The following is a 22,612-nucleotide window of genomic DNA, read 5'->3' as shown; positions in this document are numbered from 1 at the left end:
AAAAAGATCACATTAAGAATCACAGGTGGGTTTAACACTCTGAAAGACAAAATACACAAACTTATATTACTATATTCAGCAAAACTACCTGTAACAACTGAAGATTTAAAAAATATATTCCATAATAAATAGAAACTAGAAGAATCCATGGCCACTAAGGAAGTCCTACAAATGATACTTGAAGAACTCTTTCATAGTAAAGGAAAAGACAGACACATCCATGAGGCCACAAGAATTTTGTTAAACACGAGGCTCCGTCTACTTGCTATCTCCAAAACATGTAACTCAACATCAAAGACCTCAAGGTAAAAATAAAATAAAAGTGGAAAAGAAATTCTAAGGCCATAGAATAAGAAAGCAAACAAGGGTCACTGTTCATATGTGACAGAATAAAAATTAGTCATAAAGTTCATGCTGACTAGAGAAACAATCCAGCAAAAGGTTATTTCAATTCTAAATGAATATGCAATGAACACACACAATTTCATAAAACAAACACTGGATGTAAAGACACACAGATTAATACCAGCAACTTTAATATTCAATTCTCACCCAACATATGGTTCACCTTATCTATAGAGAAACACGAACTAAGAGGCATCATAGATCAAACAACTGAGCAGACATTTACAGAATATCTCATGCAAATGCTGAGAATAAGCACCATAAGCAATATATAGAATTTTCCCTGAAGTAGGTCATATAGCATAACACAAAGTAAGGCCTAATAAATATAGAATCAAGAAACAAAAACAACTAGGTAAAACAACAGCAACAGATAGGAAACCCACAGAAAATACACAAATTCATAAAATTAAACAGCACACTATTTAACTAATAATTCATTAGAGATATCAAGAAGAAAATTAGTCCTATCATTGAATGAAACTGAAAATATAACATATCAAAACCTAAAATAAACTGAAAATAAAGCTTAGACTTACAGATGCCTGCCTTAAAAAAAAAAAAAAAAAAAAACAGAAAGGGAGAAAATAAAGGTGACCACAGTTGCCAGCACCCGTTGTGGAGCTCCAAGGAGCCTGAGGGACAAATGGAGTTTCCAAAGGGAAACATGGGGGCAGAAAAGGAGTCGAAAGTGTCCTCAGTAGCTCTAAACAGCTAAGAAAAAAGCCGAGTCTTGTGGGATGATGCTTTTAAAGACTGGATCAAAGAAATGAGAAAGAAAGATGGCAGAACAGAGTCACACACAGTAAATCCCTTCACTGCTGTGTCTCAGCAGGTTGTGAGCACAAAGATAATGCCCAATGAGCCATGGGCTGCCAGGGCCAACAACAGGTACTGAGCATTGTCCTGGAGCTCCCACAGAAACAGGTCAATACTGAATAGGGCTGATCCTGCTTCTGCCAGCCAGCCTCTAGCATCAAGTCACTGTACTGTGACCAGTGCTGCTTGTCCTGCTGGGAGACAGAAAGGGCAGAAAAGCTGCCCACATCCTACAAGTACAGCAGTCATGCCAGGTGAGCTGTGGTGAGAGCAACACTGAAGACAGGGTAGTGTGCAGGGGCCTGGGGCTTCCGTGGAAACATGTCCTAACTGAATAAGGCTGGTCCTAGGTCCACTGGCCGGTACACAACATGGAGTCACTGTGGCTGCAGCCCATGCTACTCACCTTGCTGGGAGACCCTAAGTACAGAGCAGTAGCCTACCAGCACAAAGGTCAAGACCAGAAAGCCTCAGGACAATAGATATTGAGGGCAGGGAAGTATGTAGCAGCCAGGAGCTCACACAGAACCTTTCCAATGACTTGTTGCAATGAATATTTGTATGTAAAGCTGATTGGGCCACCTGAGGCCATGTTGATGTTCTTGTTCTGTGCTACTGTAGAGAGCTATGATGGTGTTCATGGTCTTTATCACTACTAGAGACCATGCTGAGGTCAGTGGCACTTGGTGATACTGGGGACCATGTACAAGTCCATAATCCATGAGCTTGCTGCTAGTAAATGCAAGGAATCTACTTTTGCCATGGTATTGGTGACCTCAGACTCGCAGTTGAAAATAATACATATAAAGCTTAAATGACAATCCTTATCCCCATATCACCCCTCAAAAAAGTAATAGCTTAGTCAGAAAGTCATGGAATAGAACTCTTAAAAATTATGATAAGGATGCTGAAGTGTAGCTCTCCATAACTGTTGACTTTTGGCTGGGTTCAAAAGACTCTGTTTTCATTAAGGAGCTGACCACTGAGAATTTGACCATAATCCAGTGAGTACAGGCTATAGCTAATGAACCTACAGTGAATATTATACTAAACAGAGAAAACCCTGAAAGTATTTCAGCTAAAATTAGGAATATGAAAGGGGTGCTTCTTTTCTCTACTATCATTTAATATAGCACTTGAAGATTTAGCTAAAGTAGTCTGGAAAGGGAAGTAAATAAAGAAATAAAATTATGAAAAAAAGAAATCAAAGTAACCTTACTATGCAGATAATAGGATTTGGTATATAAAAAACCCTGAGAACTCATCCAGGAAACTCTTAGAGCTCATAATACTTTTGACAAGTGGTAGGCAGACTCAGAACTAATATAAAAAATCAGTAGGCATCTTATATGTCAATAGCAAACATACTAAGAAATAAATCATAAAATCAATGTCATTTACATTTCTCAAAATAACAAAAAAAAAAAACTTGGATTTAAAACTAACCAAGGAAGTAAAAGACCTCTACAATGAAAAGAGTAAAACACTAAAGAAAAATATTCAAGAAGATACTAGAAGGAAGGAACCTCCACTCTCGTGAAGAATTAATACTGGAGAAATGGTCATCCTATTAAAATAAATCTACAGATTCAATACAATCACCCTTGAAATTCTAATACCAGTCACAAAAATAGAAAAAAAGAATAAATATGAAAATCATATAGAATCATAAAAAAATCACAGACAACCAAGGTAATACCATGTAAAAGCAGAAATTTAGAGTTCTCACCATACCTGATGTCAAGTTATATTCCTGAGACATAGGTACAAAATCAGTGCATTATTGAACAAAAACAGTCATGATAGAATAAAGGACAACCGGATAGAGTAAAGGACAAAGACAAAATTCGACAAAGGTATCAGCATTTGATTTTTGCCAGGATGACAATAAAACATTCAACATAAATTCAAAGAAACATAGCCTCTTCAACAAATGGTTCTAGAAAAACTGGGTATTCACATATAGAAGAATAAAACTGTGTATCTATTAGTTTACCTAGTAAATATTACTCTAAATTCACCAAAGATCTTAATGTAAGACCAGAAACTCTCAAACTGTTAAGGAGAGATAAGAAGAAAGTCTTCAAGACCCAAGCATAGACAAGAATTTTCTGAAAAGAACTCTGATAGCTCAGGAAACAGTGTCAACAGGGTCTCATGGCTCTGCACAGAAAAAGAAATGGAGCTTAAAGAACAGGAAAGAATGCTGCCTGGCTCTTCATTTGATAGAGGACTGATAGCTACCCTATATAAAGAACTTAAAAGACTAAACAAGAAAATGAACAACCCAATAAATATACGTATTAAGGATATGGGCAGACCGTTCTTTAAAGATAAAATCTACGTGATCAATAGACATGAAAAAATGTTAAATTTTGCTAACTATCAGAGAGGTACAAATTGTTACCAAGATGCCATTTTACCACAGTCAGAATGACAGTCATCAAAAAAAAAAAAAATGACAACAAATGCTGGCCAGGTTTAAACACTGTTGGTAGGAATGTAAACTAGTCCATCCACTTTGGACTAGAGGTTATTCAGAAATATTAAGGATGAGTGCTCAATCTTACACAAACAACTAAAGGTAATTGAGGAAAGCTGTGAGCAGAAAGGTGGCCTTCTCCAGGGAAAAACATACCAATTGGTTGCCCAGTCCCTGTCAGCCCTGAAAGTCTACATACAAGTAACATTAAATGCACTGAACAGGTTGTATTTAGGAATACATAGGTGTATACATACATATGTATGCATGAAGTAAAAACAAAAGAGTCCGTGGATGTGAAAGAGAGCAGGGACAGTATATGGAAGAGTTTGGAGGCAGGAAAGAGAAGGGAGAAATGAAATCATGGTCTCCAAAATAAAAAAAAATTAAACTATTGCAAAATAATAAAAAGAAGACACACGAAGCCAATTTGCCCTATTTCCAGAGAAACTGCAGTGACCATTTGTAAAACACAAAGCTGACTTATGTTTAGAATAAATGAAAACTCAATGGGAAAAAATAAAAGACTGGATCAGTCAGTTCGATCTCTTTGGGGTTTATTTGAAGATCTCCAACTTAAAATATCACAGAGCTGTTTGCACATCAATATTTATTGCAAACCATTCACTGTAGCCAAAGTGTGGCCCCGACCTCAGAGGCTGAGCAATGGAGGAGTGGAGAAAATGCAGCATTTAGACAGAGTTGAGGTGTGGAGGCTTTTAGAGGGGGGTCCCAGTGGAAGGCCATCAGTTCATGTGGGCTCCCCCATGAGAGGTGACCCCTGGGCCTTGATTAACCCTGTAGAAAATGGAGTGTGACGAGGGAGTTAAAGATGACTCTGAAGAGAAAACAGACAAGCTGAGGTAAAGAGGATGCACAATTTTCTGTCCTTCTGTCTCAACTGCAAACTAGGTACCCTGAGAAAATTCTGTATAGATTAACAAATTCCTCCCAGTGTTTTACCAGGAATTTTCTGCCTGGCAGACCTGAAAATGCTAATCATTCTGATCCCATTCAGCTTGGGCAATCCAGTGTCTAGCTGGGAGGGATGTGCAATTGGGAGCCCTTGTTGTGAAAAGAACTGTGGAGGGCTTTGTGTAGTATACAACATACATACTTTCCTAAAATGCTAAACTATTGGGAATATACCTGACCCTCTGTTTCTTTCTAAGGGTCAGGCTGCTGGGGTGTGTCAGCCCCTTTGCCTCATGTCCTCTTTCATGGGGGTTGCTTGGCTGCTGTGAGGTGCCAATCAGTAATTGGTCCAGGCCTGTCCATCAGCTACTGTAAGTCAGCCCTCAAAAGAACCTCTTAGGTAATTTTTGTGTATTCTGACCTCTGGAATAATATAAGTATTGATATTAGAGGGAGAGGGGCTAGGGACCAAAGCCAGGGACTCGGCCAGGCAGGGCAAATCCTCAGCCTGTGAGTTATCCCCCAAACTCCTTATATGAGAATTTTTATCTGCTGTTAGAAAAACAGAAGAAATTTATGTCATTGCTGTATGGCATCATCAGCTCAGGATTCTACACCCACACAGCCATAAAGTTGCTTCCAAAACACAGCAAGGGGTCTCTTACCTGAAAAAGTATGTTTCTGCAGTCCCATAATGCCCAGGCGTCAGTTTGAGAGGCGGGTACGTGATAGCCAGAGGCTGCACCATGAATAAGCCCATGGCCAAGGCCACGAAGAGCACCGGCAGTAGCAGGTCTGAGGTGGTGCTTTTCCAGGCTCGTAGGGTGTGCAGTAGCCGCTTCCTCAGGAGTGCCACCGCCTGTCCCAGAAGCAGCTGGAAACCCCCGATGGGCTCAGACAGGGCCCATACAGGTGGAGTCCTCACAGGAGAGGCACCTGTAGGGGAGGAAAGATGGACAGGGTGAGCAGAATGCAGATGTATGGGGCTCCTTGCTCCTACCTGGTTCTGATGAATTCCCATTTAACCTGCAGGGACCCTGGGCCACCTCTCAGGTGTCCTCACACTAAAGGAGAGCTTCTCTATCCAGACAACCACATCTGGGCTTACTGGATGCCTGTTCTGGAGACTATACTATGACTACAGACACTAAACACAGGGACCAAGGACTTCTGTGCTCCCTCTGACGTCGCCTCTGAATGGGGGGCAGCGGGAAAGACCTCCTCCAGTGTGCCTGGAAGTTGAAAGAAACCTGAAGAATGGTGAATTCTGGGGCATCAAAGACAGAAATGGGGCAGGAGGTTCTGGGAGTCCAATCACTCTGACTGAGCTGGGTAAGAAAAACAGGCTGAAGAGCTGATCTCTCTTTAGCACCCACTCGCCACCCTCCATCTCTCCAATTTTCTTCGACCCTTAATTTGGGTCTTTCTTGGGAACATTGAAGACTGTGTGCACATGTTGGCAATCAAAAAGAACCATGGCACCTGCTCTTTCTAACGTCGCCAGCCATAGTTCTTGCGCTCTCTGCCTTCACCGGCAGAGAAGAAAGCAGTTCTCTATCCTGGCCTCTGCTCTAGGGACAGATGCCGAAAGTTCCATGCCCTTATTAATCCTGTCCCTCCATCCTTCCTCTGTGGACAGCCTCCATGATCATATAGTAATTTGAGAGGACGTCTTGGCTGTGAACCAGTGCCATGCAGGTCAACTATAAGCATCCCTCAATGGTGAGTGTCTGCAGGCGTTATATCTCCACCATACCCCTACCCCGGAATGGTAGACATATTAGTCCAGACATGTAACCCAAACAAAGCTGTCAGAGACCAAAGGTGAAGCAAACCCAGGGCAGAGGCTTCAACCTGGTCCTGTGGGAAGGATGAGCTTGCTCAGTCACCCCCCAGGAGCAACTTTTCCCAAGGTCTACGGTTTTCCGGCAAAACAAACTGAGAGCAAAGCATTTTGCAGTAAAAGTAATGACATCAGAGAACAGTTGTAGGAACTGATTGTCCTGTTCACAAGCGCCAGAGTAAAAGGTGGTTTGTAAAAGAACAGCAAATTAGCTCTACGATAAAATAGAACAGGAGTCACTTTTGAAAGCTCAATTATTTGCGATGATGTTAAGATGGGAGCTGGGGCATAGCGGTGTGAGGATGCATATCTGTATTACTCCTTTGTTTGTCTAAGGCACTCAGCAATGGCCCTGTTTATGGCAGGTATTGGGTACATGATTTCTGTCCAAAAACACATAACAAGGGTTGGGATGAACACATAAAGAAATAAAGCAGTCCAATGAAGTACGGTGCTGGGATTCAGATAGGAAAACCTTACAGGGTAGAAAGGAGAGAGTTCAGGGAGTTTGTAAGCAGAAAGCCAAAGCAGGAGATGCAGATCACCATGGTTCATGACATAAATCATTCTGCTGTAGTATGGCACGGGGTACTCTCGTAGCATGTGGCAGGGCAGGAAGTGAACAGCGATCAGAAAGGAAGGCTAGGACAGTCCTCTGCCCAGCTCCCAAGATGCCTCCATCACCCCCTGGTTAGACCTGTGCATCACACTGTTCAGGCAGGTTATAAAGAGTAGAAGATAAACATCAGATTTATCTGGAAACTTTAAAAATGCCAGCATCCTGGCACTATTTCAGAAAGCTGAGTCTCAAATAAATGTGCTCATTCTGACCTCCCTGCTGCTGAGTCCGGCTGTGGTGTTATTTAATTCATTGTCAATGGTGGCCCACATGCGGCTGTCATAAAACACTTACCTCGGCCAATACAGGGACATTAGTGCTATAAAAGGGAACTAAGCATGATGCTGTCACTTCGGTGATGCTGCAGAATACTTGCAGTGCGCCTACAGTTGGACTAGGCCAGCTACACACACGAGCCAACTGGAGATCGAAGTCCTGGGTGGCTTGTTCTGCTTTGTTTCAAAGGGTACTGAAAGGCCCCAGGCAGGTCTTGTGACTTTTCCATCTCTACCATAGCCACACCTCACAAGTGGACCTTTCTGCAGCATCTTTTGATATAATATCTGACCACCCATACTTACAAAGTAAGCACCTTCTCATGTGTGTGTGTGCAGAAGGAAAAAATGTTAAGCGTTGTTTGTATAGGAGCAAAGAGTATGTCTGCTCAGGAAGTTTTCCCTGGTGATGAAATGAGTGTGGAAGTCGAGATGGAGAAATATGGGGAGATAGGGTGCAGGTTGCCAGTGCCCTCAGTTCTTAAAAAACCTTGGGAGTGACCCAGTATGGTGGGAGAAATTCAGTCTTCACTAACCTATGTGGGAACCCACTGTTACCTACCTTCATACTGTGTGACTTCTGAAAAACTACATAATCTCTCTGAATGTCATCTCCTCAATTATAAAAGAAAGATTTAAAATAATTTCCCTCTACATAATGAGGGTTATTAGGATATATATGAAACTATCAAAGCAGTACTGTGTTGACTTCCAATTACAGAGAATGTCCATCAGACAGTGTCAGGAAGTCTGTGGAAGAAAGGTATGCCTCCTATCAGGGAGAATACTCTACCTTTCCATACAAGTTAATTGGATGTTAATGAGAAAAATAAGAGGCTAAGATACTTTATAGTTATGAATCAACCGCCATTCAAATATTCATGGCTAAACTTATAAAAGCATTCGTATGAATAATTTAATAGACAAAATTAAAATGCTGGATCAAATTGTTACGAATTGTCTTGTTTGACTTATGAGTGCAATTATATACAAGGACTCCAGTTACATCTACAATTATGTACTCCCCATTTACTCAGACCATCAAACTGCTTATGGAACATGTCCAAAGACTTTTTTTTTTTAACAGTGATGAGATGACTATAATTCTTCAAATGTTAGCACCTGGTAGAGAGCTGAGCTGAAATTGGGGATTTCATGTCTGATGCTCACATCACCTACAACCCTGGCATTCTGGAAGACTTAAGATGCACGTGTCACCAGTATGATGCTTTCATGTTAATAAAAGTGAGTGCTCAAAACAAAATACTCATAACGCGTTTGATTATGCTGTTCATGAAAAATTAGAAATAATCAGCTGATCTCTACTGTAAAGGGAAGCAGCAATTTTGGCTCCTCAACTCATCTAAGTGACACAGATTGCAAATAATGTTAGCCTCTAACATTACTGAGTGTTTAAGGAAAGGGTCTGATAGCACATTCCCGGTGAGAGGACAGATCTGGAAAACCACTGATGTGAGAGAAACATAGGTCTTCTCGAATTTTCTCACTCCCAGTTCTAGAGCTGTGTTGATTCAAACCTGGAAACCCATCAAGTGTGTGAAGTCAGGTGACTTGTTAGACCTTACACAAATCAGTGGCAGGAAACTGGAAACAACTTAGTGTCTAACACATGGGGACTAACTGACAAGTCACAATGGAGGCGGAGTGCCTCTTATTGTAAATGTTTGAAACTGGAAAGAAGCCTTTGAGGTTTCAGATGTTCTTAAGTTTTGGGGATACTGATTTATGTAAAATGAGAATGGGCCCCCAAGTCCAAACACCAAACCCATTCACACTTCACATTATTCTCATCTGCATCACCAGAAGATAATTCCACATGATCCTTTCAGTATGTCTTGGTTCTGTCTGGGGCTCCCATATGAGACCAAGTGGAGAAATTTCCACTTGTGACCTCTGGTCGGTACTGTTGTGGGATAACGCTCTTGTACACTGTAATTAGTTTAATAAAACATCGACTGGCCAGTAGCCAGGCAGGAAGTACAGGCAGAGTAACAAGACTAAGAGAATTCTGGGAAAAGGAAAGGAGAGTCACTCCCCAGCCTGATGTAGAGGAATCAAGATGAGAATGCCTTACTGAGAAAAGGTACCAAGCCACGTGGCTAAATACAGACCAGAATTATAAATTAATCCAGTTGTAAGATATAACTAATAAGCCTGAGCTGAGTGGCCAAACAGTTTGTAATTAACATAAGCCTCTGTGTGCTTCTTTGGGACTAAATGCCTGGGAGACCAGGCGGGACGGAAACTTCCATCTACACAGTACTCAGAGTTCAGATTTTAGAGCAGTATGGATTTGGATCAGGACACTTAACATGTACAACAACGTACATTACATTATATACTAAATACTTAGTGTACAGAAGATATTTCTTCATGTCTATAAATGAATAAAGCAATAGAAATGGAATTGCATCATGGTTTGAAAGAAAATGTTTACACAGAGACGTGGAAGAGAGTTCCATTAAAAGGGTGGAAGGGGATGCAACCCTGCAGCATCAGCAGTGTGCATGGCCCATAGCAGCACGCATTACCCAAGACAAGAAGCATCAAGACTTGTGCTTTTGAAAAAATTCATTCAACATGAAATGTCATAAAATATCCCATGTGGAATAAATGAAATCCATTAAGTATACCAATACTAAACAAGAAAAACTAAAATTTTAGTGTAGTTACTTTCAGTAAAAAGTTGTCTTTTAACAAATAATTATGTGTTCTATACACTACTTGATGAAATAGAGGTTTTTAATATCTGAGCCCTTCTTAACTTACATGCAAGCTACAATTTATATGTCAAGACGGTGGCTACTTGCATTTTCTTCTTCACAATTTTCTGGATTATTTCAAAACTGAATATTCATCTTATCACCCATAATCATTTTCTTAAAATGATATACATGCTCAGGAAGTGAAGTACAGTTCCATGAGACATAAACGAGATAATTCTCTGTTTATTTAATTGCAGCACATCAACTGGAGACAGATATTTCAGATTTCATAGTAAAAGCTGGATGTGGGGGCTAATGCCTATGATCCGGGACACTGAAAGCTGAGTGAGAAGGATCATTAGTTTGAGGTCATTGAGAAAGACTTTGTCTCAAACCCCACTTGTGGTTTCCAAACCTGGACTTCCTGTGTGCTTTGAACTAATCAGCAGGTCTAGGAAAGTAGTTCAGCGGTAGAGTCCTTTTCCAGAATATGAAAATCCGACAGTTCAGTTCTCAGCACCCCAGAAAACCTCATGCCAGTCAGTGTTTCATATAGTTCTAACTGAATCTGGTAGAGATGACACTATGAAATAAATTAAATTGAGAAATACAATATAGTCTTTATTCCCGTTGTATTCTGCTGTAGGACTTTGATTTAAGTACGTAAATAAAGTTCTCAAGGGACTTGGAGTCAAATACACAAACAGAAGAGCACAACAGAGTGCAGGCTCACGGGCACCTTCTCCACAGAGGCAGTCAGTGCCAGGGCTGTTGGCTGACAGTTTCGGAAGGGTGAGAAGACTAGGAATACTGTTCCATAAACTGAAGAAATCTTGTGACAGCTAGAATTGAACTAATCTACTGAGCGAGCTGTGAGTGTTATTCTCTACTGTAAACCGAGCATGACCCTGGATTCCCACATCCTAGACATGAAAAGGCAAAAGTGACTAGATGCTCACCCACCAACCCACTGTGATGAATCTAGTGAGCCTCAGGGGAACCTCAATCAGATGTATGTTTCTTTGAGGAATATGCTTTAATAAAATAACTAGATGTCCTTAGGATGGCTTTGAATTCCGTAAATGTCCCATAGAAGTCCATGACCTAGCACCAGCTGTCAGCATGCCTGACTTCCAGTGTAGCTCATCTGAACTCTGCACATTGGTGGCAGGTATTGTTCCCTCAGTTTCTTAATTTATAAAACAAAAGCCTAGATTAGCTACTTTTCAGCCTTTGTTCTGCTTTAAAAATACTTTTAATAGTGTGACAGTTGCCCAAATCATGACTAAATTGTCTTATATTCACTACTTATGTTTTCCCGAGAACTAAAACAATCAAACCAAGGGTCTTCTTCTTAGGGAAGAATAGAGGAAAAGAGGACAAATAAGAATCCAAAAACAGAATGGAAATAAAAACGAAAAAAAGGCACAATATTTTGTGGCCCTTACATAGCTACTAATTCATCATAAGTCTCCAATACAACTATTTCATAAATATTAATATAGTAATATGTACAACCTTGATCTACAACTTTGGTAAATTACATTTTTCAACACCTATTGATGATGTTTAATTCTTTGAAAGAGGATCTAAGAAGAGACTGCATTTATCTAAATCATTTAATGGGTGATTTCACAACATGGTCTTACCAAACTTTTATGAAACTTTATCTGCTTATCTGTGCTAATTACCATATTGCTTTTATAAAGCTATTTTTCTTAAAATGTCAGAAACCAGATCACTAGGTAAGTTAGCGGTTTTCTCTGTGTCATGTCGCTGGCCTCCAGCTGCTGCACAGCGGCCATTTCACAAAAGAAACTACACTTGTCATAATAGCCCAAGTGTGGGAAGTGTTGGATCAGGATCTCACCATGGAGCAAAGTCATCACTTATGCCAGCCACACTTTTTATTCATTTAAAAGCCTCTAAATTCCCTCTGATAAAATCTGCCTTGAACAGACAACAACTCATCCTTCACAAGACCAAAAGTGCAGTTCTACAACCTGGTGGTCACAGAAACGCTGAAGACCCCGACTTCCCTACAACACATCAAAGGTGGATCCCCCACCCCACAATGGCCCCACTTGTGGTTGCCAAGCCTGGGCTCCCTGTGTGGTTTGTTAGGGAAATGGTGTTATGTGCCTTCTGCAGGTGCCAGTCACGGTTTCCATGTGGCTGTGTTGCAAGCCCCGATTCTGGTCATGCACAGAAAACAGTGTATACTGTAGATATATACAGGCATCCCGCTTCTTGTCCTCCACCTTTGCCTTTCTCACATCAGTGCCTTAAGTAAAAAAAAAAATCTGCTAATACAAATAGGACCTTTTGAGGAAGCATCTGAGACACACTGAGAGTCAATAAACATAACTAGAAAGAAAAAAAAAATCCTCCCTGCTACTAAATTCTCTCTTCAGTCTGAGCTCTATGCTTATCCCCTTGCTTTTCCCATCATGGCCAAGTGTGTCTGTCTGCATGGGCACTAAGGTCCTTGTAACTGGAAAGAGGTGACTGAGTTTATCTTATTCTCAGCTTTCAGCACTCCAGTAAGATAGCAAACTCTGAAGAATGAGTGAACAAACGGACAGTCATCAAAGGAGGATCCAGGATCCTTATCCATCCAGCCAGGGCTCCCTTTCTGCTAGGCTCATTATTCTCTCACCTAGATAGTGTAACACCACCTGCGTATCTCTTCCAGTCCTTTAACCTCTTGATTCTTTCCCTGCACTGGCAATCTTGCTCACTGGGTCCACTCACAGCATATCACACTGTGACTGTTTGAGCCTTTCATGTGAGCAATGTGCTCTAAGTAGCAGGGCGCAAGGTTATTCAAGGGCCATTGTGTCAAGATGTGTCAAGGCTTGCCTACATGAATTTCATCTAAGTGTTAAAGATAAGCATTTTGAATTCAGGTTAGAACAGTGGAGAGTCTTGGGGACTTGAGTGAGGAGGAGGATAAAGAACACATCAATACAAGATGCCTTCAAGTTCAAGGTAATTCCCTGAGTGTGATTTTTAAAAAGCTAAGTATATAACAAAGCAACGTCATGCTTTTGTACTATGGTCTAAAGAGATAAACACAACTGCTTACAACATCCCTTGGCACTTCTGTTTACTAGGGAAGAGGTGACATTTAAGAAACTATGGAGAAGATGGAAAAAGGTACAAAACTCCAAGACCTATATTTCTCTCACACCCCAACTTGTATGCATTACATGTGGGAAAACCCTACACTATGAAATTTAAATTCACACACAAATATATTCAAATCATTACATAAATTACTGCTGGGTTGTGCACATATGCGCTGAAACATTAATTAATTTCATGTTTAGACTTGGGATCTCATTTCTGTGACTCCTCTTTATATATATGTCAATATTCTAAGATCTGAAATACTTCCATTCCCAAGTACTGCTCAAGATGCCAGGTCATGATGCCCTACTCACTTTGGTTCCAGTGAGGAAGTGAAAGTTCGAGAAGAATTGATAAAACCCTTTTGGACAGGTTCATCGCAGCTTCCTGTGGAGAGAAAGATGCCAGGAAAGGTGGCCCCAGGCTACTCTCATCCTGAATTATCCAAGATGCCCCGCCATTACTTTGAGGCAATGGCTACACTTAAGATGAGCGAAGCACACCCTTGTCACATATTTCACACAAAGATGATATTCCAGCTCAGAAAATGAAGATTGGAACTATTCATCACCAGCCCCGGGAGCTTTTTATGGCAGCTCTGATCTGCATGGTGACAAGAATTACAGCTTCACACTCTTCCTACTTCCCACTGCCCCTGATAGAAGTCTTTGCTTCCTGGCACCTGCCACCACCGATTATCCTGCCCAAGTCTATTTCAATTCCATTTTATTTTGGCAGCCTCTTTACTGCAGAGCACCCTGCTGTTAGCTCTCTGCTGGTTTTAACTAACGTGGAAAACAAACCTTCTTTGGCATGTATAATTGGCAGCAGCAATGCTCCCCACCCCACCTTGCGTGCAGGGATTGAGAGTTTTGAAGTTCAAGGAAACGTGGACAAAAAGGAAAAGACAGCCCTGTGGATTTAACACCATGGTGAAGTTTGAGAGACACACATAGAATTTGGAGCAGTTCTTTGAAGAGGCAGTAGATTACAGCAGACTTTCCTGGGACAGGCTGTGCAAACAGGATTGTCTTAAAAAGCAAAGGAGAGGTTGCAGACCCTTCAAATTAATCACTGCCAAAATTGCTTTCCATCCATAGAAGCGGTAGCAATTAGGAAGGAAATACAGAGGATTACATCTTGGGAGAAAAAAAAGAGAGGGATTTTATGTAAAACGCTACTGACAAGCCATTGAGCTCAAAATTTAAATGTGATCTCAGATCTCAATGAGGGGATGAGGCTCCACGAAAATAACAGTAAAAAAAGAAGAAAAGAGAAAAGCCACGGCAGTGAACACCTTGTATAGAAAGGATAGCCGTTCGCCCCAGCTTCACTTAGCATTAGCTTTGTGAACTTTCACATCAACTTGAGGCTTAAAGAGCACTAGAGAGCTATTCATGATACTGACCACAGGCCACTGAAATCAGAGGTGACGGGGGTGACGGTTAACACAATGCCACAAGATGTGGTGGTACATACATCTCTAACCTTAGCACTCAGTCAGGGGGATAGAGAGTTTAAGGCCAACCTAGACTGAACAGTGAACAGAGTTGGGGGGCAGCTAAAGGGGAAGAAAAGGGAAATAGGAGGAGGGGGTAAGCTGGAGGGAAGGTAACCACCCAGAGTCAAATTCTATGAAAGTCACATGGAAGAATATTCTATTCTAACAAGCACCCAGGGGATTTCTCAACTTTATTTTGAAAGACAGTAGCCATAGTGATGGCACATCTGTGGGGTTGACATCATGCATTCTGAAATCCTAATGTGAACAAGATAAGGCCATGTGGTCACAGCTGCCTGCACCTACCTATTCAAATAACACATCTGGTTCTAATTCCCTCCCCCTACGCCCTGCCATCTCATTCAAAGGCAAGTTAATCAAGAAGAATGCATTCCACAGTGCATACAGTCCTGGGAACACAACAGCAAATGAGAAGGTTCCAGGCCCTTCAGTTTCACAGTTGCAATTTTTGAATGGGCAGTAGTGACATAAATACAGTCTGTCACCATGCTGTGAGAGTCAGAGAGGACCACAGATCTTCTAAAAAAGTTTTCTGGCTAGTCTAGCGAGCAGGAGATGTGTTGTCTTAGGAGTGCATGGGCAGAATTTGAGCCCAAGTAGATAAAAGTTACCAGTTGCTTTAATCAAGAATAATGAGATCAAACAATTTAAAGGAAGCCTGACTGTGGATGAAAGACTGCTCCAATCAGGATCCAGGGAAAACTGGACATGGAGAGTGAAAAAATAGTCAGTTCATGAACAGCTCAGACATTCTTGTTTGCCCAATGGCTGGCTTCAGAGATAGTATACCCCCATACCATGAAGGAAGGGAGAAAACAATGTAAGGGTAGACAGTGTAAGTTTGGACATTCACTGGTGTGGGTACCTTGGAGATGGAACTACGCAGTGGTGACCAGAGAAGTATTCTGAGCAGCAGTGGTACAGGAGTGAAGTGGCCAAAGCTAAGCCAGTGGCCTGTGGGAAAGCTGGCAAGAGAGGAAAGTGAGTATTTAGGAATGGCTGAGATAGAGCTAGATAGAAAAACCCTGATGAAGAAAGCAAGCTGAGGAGGAATGATGTTCAGAGGGAAATTAAAATATAAGCTCTTAGAGTACAAAGAAATGTCACTATTGCCATGAAAGGACAGGTGCTGCCCTAGGAAGCTGGTGACGTGGGGCACCAGTGAATGTAGAGCAAACTTTCCCAGTACGATGATGGGGAATAACAGAGACCTCAGCAGACACATGCAGGAGATGAGCTTGCCTAGGTACATTAGGCAGCTTGGGTTCGGATAGCAAAGTGGACAGCGCAAGGCACAGATATTTACTGTCTGTTCTAGAGGCAGAAAAGACAAGGTAATGCCCACAGGGCTGATGTTTTATGAGACCTCTCTCCTTGTCTTGTAGATAGTATTTTGTCCCAGTGTCTTTGCCCTCTGTTTTTATTAAATTCCATTTGCATCTTTTTGCACATTTTGGCTTGATCATCTCATGCATGGTACCAGTTACACTGGGTGAGCATCTGCCTGTTTGACTTCATTTAGTTGTAACTATAATCAACTGTGTTCAGCATCTTGTATCCAGAACCAGGACTGGACATGGACATATGAATTGTGATGCAATTTAGCTGAGCTCACAATAGCATCACACTGTTGGAAAACGACACAGACTAGAACCAGAATTTGTTGTTTCAAAAAGAGCATGAAGATCTCTGAAGGTGTGGTGTGTGAACCAAAAGCACCTCCTGGGAGCTTGTTACAAAGTCATAATATGGGCACCTCCCAGGCCTACTGACCTAATGTGTATGGTTCAGCCTAATAACCTGAGCTTAACCAACAGCAGATCATCATTTTGAAATGAGGCCACTGTTGTTTTCCCCTAAAAGTCAACTAGAACATACATACAAACATACATACATTTCTATAATGTATTATATATTAATAATGGATGCATTACATGGTGATTTGGATATATGTATTATGTGTGTGATATCATAATAAACCTTAGTTTAGTAGGCCTAGGACAAACCATTTCATAGAAAGCAAAATGATCCGAAGACCCATGGCAGGTGCTATGACTGGAAAGAAAATTTTGGTGTTAGAAGCACAGAGGTTTTGTGAAAGTCAGATAACCATTCCCAACTTAAGTTTGCCTGCAAATTAGCAATGAGGATCAAATGAGAAAGCACAAGCACCTGGAAGGTCCCCACAATCAAGCCTAATGTGCTCATGTGGTTTAAAAAATGATAAATCCTTTTGCCAATGAGAAGTGACTTCTACCCCGCTGTGTAGACCCAGTAACACTGTGAAGTTCCAGACACCCAGACATCCATCTTCAAAACCCATTTCGGTCGAGCTGCTGGGTCCCTATGATTTAAGGGCATATATTTTATATTTTATTTCACTGGCATCAATCTTTCTGAGCAGTGAGTTACTTGGGAGCTGGCCCTTGGATGATATACAGCTTGTGCAGAAGGAAGGGGCTCACATAGACAGGTGGAGCCTGCAGCAGTGGTCAACAATGAGTCACCCATCTGAGCACCTATAGAAGAGAAGGCCCTTGCCTAACAATTATTCTAGGAAGTGAATTTCTCTAGTCTAGCTCATACCAGGGATTATGAGATGAACTAAATCAGTATATTTATGGGATTGTAGTGCCAGTCTCTCTAGCATCTCGATTTAACATTCTTCTAAAGTTGTACCTACTGAGCAACATTAATTTGAGTCTTACTGAGCTTTATGTATGTAAGGATTTTATTGACTACAATAAAAGCTGGCAAATGTAGGTGAACTCAAACCAAATTTGATTTAATGTGTCTTGAAGTCATTTCCTAATTAGCAATGAAAGACTTAAATACAGTTTAAATTATGTTCTGTCCAAAACTTTGTAATTTAAATAATGAAACTGTGTTTCTATAACATATTAATACTAAAGCATTTCTGGTTCCTGGACACTGCGTCTTTAAATTCAGATGCGATTTTTCACACATCATGTGGCATTAGCTCTTATCACACATTTCATTTCCAATACATTTACACAGATCTTCCCCACTATTCCCCAGGTTAGGAACATATAATTATCATTAATAAAAGGATGTGTTACCACAAGTGAAATATATGTGTGTGTGTGTGTGTATGGGATGCATTTGTATTGTGTGTTTTCTTGATAACAGTGTTTACAAGGGCCTCTTATCATCTTAGTATTAATTTGAGATACATTATAATTCTATATTATATATACTCCTATTGGTTAACAGATTAAAATGCATAAAATACATGTAAATGGAAAGATATTACTGTAAAAATAAATATAGATAAGTCATTAATGACCAGAAAGGTGACTACAAAGTCCTAAGATACATAAAATAAGAACCAAAATGCTAAATAAGCATCTGTATTGAAACTATATTAAATATGAATGGATTGGCACATATACTTAAAGACACAGGATAACAGCATGATTAAAAGACAGGCTTCAGCTATATGCTGCCTAGACAGCACACAGTTTAGACTTATAGGAACATATAGACAGACAGTGAAAGGATGGAAACATGTACTTGGTGCCAATAGTAAACAAAAAAAATAATGATGACTATATTCATATCAGACCCCAAAGACTGAAAAGAAGACAGTTAAAAGAAAAAAGGGACATTATATTGAAATTTTTGTACTAAGAATTAAATCATAGTGGATGTAACAGTTACAAACACATAAGAACCAAACATCAGATCCCTTAAGCATATAAAGCAATCACTTAGAGAAACAAAGAGAATATAGACAGCTCTATAGTAACAGAAATGTCAGTATCCCACTTTCAGTAATTGACCAAAACACCCTTGTCAGACCAGTAATATCAAGAAGAATTGAAGTTAAAGGCAAATGGACATAAACTACGGAACAGACATGACTAACATAAACAGGTGACCCCAATCAATACATCAGAGTATACATAATAGTCAATAATAGCTTGAAACCACTTGAAAATTATTTGAGAAAGGAGTAGCAGATTAAAGAACCCTATGATTATGAAAAAAGACCCATAGAAACACACTATTTGTAAGATAATTTAAAAGGATAATATTAAAAAGGAATGGGGCAGTTTGAATGGCATTACTACATGGATGGGAAATGCTATTCCCCAACAGACCTGGGCTATCTAATGATGGAAATAGCAGTGCCAAGACTGGATACCCTCGTCAAGTTACTAGTCAAGAAAGGCCCTAGAATCCCTGCCAAAGAGCATGGTCTGTTGCTATTGTGTTTGGTTGTCCAGAGTACCTAGATGATAAAATCCTATTGCTGATGCTAACTCTTTGTTTGCAAGGCATGGTGAAATCAAGCTGGAATAAACTGAAAAATCCTCCTTTCTGACTATTATATTGCCAGAAGGTGCTATGCAGTTATGGGTGGAGAAAAGGTAGTAACAGTTTTACCCAGCACTGGGCCTTGCACACTACGATACTGACCTCAAGGAAGATGTGTCCGTTAGTGCAGTAGTGGCATTGCCATTATAAGAGTAATCAATGAATATTCTAGTATGGATGGGAAGTGAGCCCTACAATCTCACATCTAGTTAAAGAGATTTGGGCAAGGAATAGTTACTGGAGGAAGGGGAGTCATTGTACTTTGGGGATGTGGCCAATATTAAGTTGCCAATATTCAGTGCGTTCCCTCATACCCATAAGTATAAGGTCCCTACAAATCTGACTCAGTGAGCTTTTTCTTAACTTGTAGAGGACATATGGTCGGGATGTGCTGGGGAACATAGTCGAGTGGGAAGAAGAATGCAGGGTGAATATGACCAAGATGCACTGTCTACTTGCATGAAATTATCAAAGAATAAATCAAATAGTAGTGCAATTAATTGCAACAGTTATTTCTTCAAAGATTTATTAAACAGCCAATAAGCACATGAAGAAATGTCCAGCATTACCAGTCAGTGTATTAGTAAGGACTGGGGGAATTGGAAACTTCAAGTCATTGGCAAAAAATGTGAGGAATAGACAGATAACAGTCTTTCTCAATTCCTTAAGCACGTGATCCAGTAATTCTATTGATAGGTATCGACTCACCAAACACTAGGTTCAGGCACATATTCTAATGCAAAAAAAAAAAAATGGAAACAACTGAAGTAAGTTTTCATCACTGATGAGTGGGCAGGAGAATTTGGCATGTCAAAGCAATGGGGTTCTAAATGGCAAGTGAAGGAAAACGTGTTTGTAGAAACGGATCACAAGGACTCGGCGTATCATCAGCCATCCACAGAAAATGTTCACAACAGGCTAATCCAGAGAGTTAAGATGTGTGCATCGAGTTTCTTAAGGCTAGAGGAATGCCTACAGAGTGATGGATACGTGACATACTTTTCTGTTTGGAGTATTAATAAGCAACACAATTTAAGATAAGAGTATAGTCATGGATGCACTTGAATAAAAAATAAATTGTGTATTTTAAATGGGTACAATGTGGGTAATAAAAACCATATCTCAATAATATGTTATAAACAACGGAGATGTTTGACATAACCATTAGGAAAATGTAAATTAAGACCATAGTCATAAGCCAAGTAAACATCAATTTTGACAACCAGTGTATGTGTCTTATACCTGATAACAGCAAGAGGAGGAGAGGAAAAGAGGTATCTGCAACGTTCACACAATGCTGCGGAGAACGCGCTGGTAAACATCACATCACATTTAATTCTAGCAATTTATCCATGGTAGGGGGCATCTGTCCCTAAAGTCTGAAGTTTCTGAAGAAGAGGTGCTACCCTCCATCTCTCCAGAGACAGGCACTATGTATATTGGTGAATTGCTGCTAATATGTGACAGGAAGTGGCCTGGATCAGAACCACAATCTTATCCGTGGAAACCAAGCCTTGATTCTGTCCAACTGCTGATACCTGCCCAAAAAAGTCTTCATGGAAAGGTTGGAACACAGGCTTGTGAACACAAGGTTCATTTTTGGTGCTCTTTTAAGCCACGTAAACCCATTATTAGTAGCATATACATAAACATGCCATAGAGTTAAGAAGCGTTGGCCTGTGTGCGATGAAGGCAAACCGAGATGAACCAGGTTCCATATGCTAATTGTACATCCTGAGACGTTTGTGATAAGCAAATCATTCAGGAAAGATAATCTTGTTTCTTCACAAGCCAGTATATAAATCTAAGCTCTCCAACTCTGATGTAGATATTCTCAGGCCCCCTGACCACCCACTTCTGCCCCTCCCCAGGCTCTTGCTAGTCTGCCTTTTTAAAACAGATGTTAAATGAAGTTGGTTTGACAGCCTTTGGCCTGGGACAGAAATACAAAAGGCGATGCTACTTACCGTGTTGAGGAGAGGGTCCAGCAGGTATCTCATTCTGAGGGTCTAAATTGGTTACTGGAGTGATGTGAGACTTTTTGTTGGTATCTTGCAAAAGCATCAAAAACACCTTTTGGAAATTAAGAGAGGAGATGCCCATATTTTACATTTCTTCACACATTCACATATTTCCATTCATTTTGTCTCAGTCACCCATTAGGTCATAACACACACATCAAACACATCCTGCTTCATTGATCATTCCCTCAATTAGTGTAACTCTAAGACAGCATGGGACTCTCTAATTGATAGGCCTACCGTAGGTCACAAATATAACTGAAATGAGACTGCGAACCCACAGCAGTTACACAGGTGAGCCAGGCTGGTCAAATCCACCGCACGACCGGATGGGGGAAGGGCAGGAAAGGGCAGCTGTGCTCAAGTCAACTTGAGTTTGTGACTCAGTATGCCAGCATCTTAGAAACCTGAAACTTAGGAGTCACACATTTAAATATTGTGGGGTTTTTTTTAGGGTGGTTGCCAATGCATCTATAAAAACAACTCACTGAATGTGTGTGCTCCCCCAGGAGTTATGATATGCTGCGTCACTAAGGCAGTTAAGTTTTGACTTATTGGTGCACTATTTAGTTAGAACTGAACCAAGTCTAAGCTTGTGTTTAAACCCTGAGATGAGTCTCAATTCAACAAAAATATGATGAAGGGGCATGAGTACAAGTCAAGACAATGGGACTGTGGCAGGCTAGGGACAATGAAGCCTCTGACTGTATTTGAAGACCAGGGGACATTTAGGAAGAGCTGAACTACGGGTCTCCAAGATATACCGAGAGGGATGCTTTAGCCACACACAAAAAGATACTCTGCCATGTAGGAGTGCAGGTCTATGGGACAGGGCACAAGCTCTGATGTTGGCAGAGCTGGGTCAACTCTGTGACCACGGGGACAGGGTTCACAGCCCAGGCTACAAGGATGCCTCATCTGTGAAACCAGAGTATATCACTTCAGCTCATGTTTGGTAGACACTGGCTGCAGAGGCTTTGTGCAAACCCTATAGTATTGTTTATACCGTCACTCCACTGAGCAAAAAAAAGTGACCTGGAATCAAGGATGAGTGTGGTGTGGTGTGGTGTGGTGTGGTGTGTGTGTGTGTAGAGATTAGCCACTGAGATTTTGGAGGACTGAGAAAGTCAGATAGAGAGGGACAGGAAGAGAGTAGGAAGGGCAGAAGAGATTTCTGGGGCTCTTGAATCAGAAAAACATAGAGAATAGCGTCAGCCGATCATTTCTCCACTGCTCCTTGGACTTACCAGGTTTTATCTCACTTTCTGACTCCCAAGCTTGCATTAACACCAGAACAATTTGGGTAAATGCTATATTGGAGGCATACAGTGTCCATGCTATCATTATATCTGTAGCCGAGATTCACTGGTAAGAGGCATGGTGCGCCGGCACTGTAGCCTTGGTGATATCAGTACACACACTTCCACTCCCCCCCCCTCTGCACACACCTGTCGCAGACACATCCACGGAGATCCAGGTCCCTGGCCTGGCCCCACTTCTATGGTCTTACTC

At 40.9% G+C, this 22,612-nt stretch overlaps 1 protein-coding gene across 2 annotated transcripts in view; it reads right to left on the bottom strand.

The window, feature by feature from the left end:
• Positions 1-22,612, bottom strand: part of Abca13 (ATP binding cassette subfamily A member 13) — a 399,663-nt gene that overhangs the window by 157,077 nt on the left and 219,974 nt on the right. Inside the window, exons 42-44 of one of the 2 annotated variants that reach the window (XM_050141226.1) lie at positions 21,043-21,152; positions 19,455-19,470; positions 5,287-5,513 (exon numbers count right to left, since the gene is read on the bottom strand). In XM_050141226.1, coding sequence (XP_049997183.1) covers positions 5,287-5,513; positions 19,455-19,470; positions 21,043-21,152 — 353 coding nt within the window. Of the gene's footprint in view, positions 1-5,286; positions 5,558-19,454; positions 19,471-21,042; positions 21,153-22,612 lie in introns of both variants that reach the window. The other variant, XM_050141225.1, reaches the window with a different exon arrangement.

This window comes from Alexandromys fortis, unplaced genomic scaffold (genome assembly GCF_014885135.2).
Source record: "Alexandromys fortis isolate MF-2015 unplaced genomic scaffold, M_Fortis_MF-2015_v1.1 scaffold_7, whole genome shotgun sequence".
Taxonomy (NCBI): Eukaryota; Metazoa; Chordata; class Mammalia; order Rodentia; family Cricetidae; genus Alexandromys; species Alexandromys fortis.
This window is presented reverse-complemented; position numbering and strand designations above follow the sequence as displayed.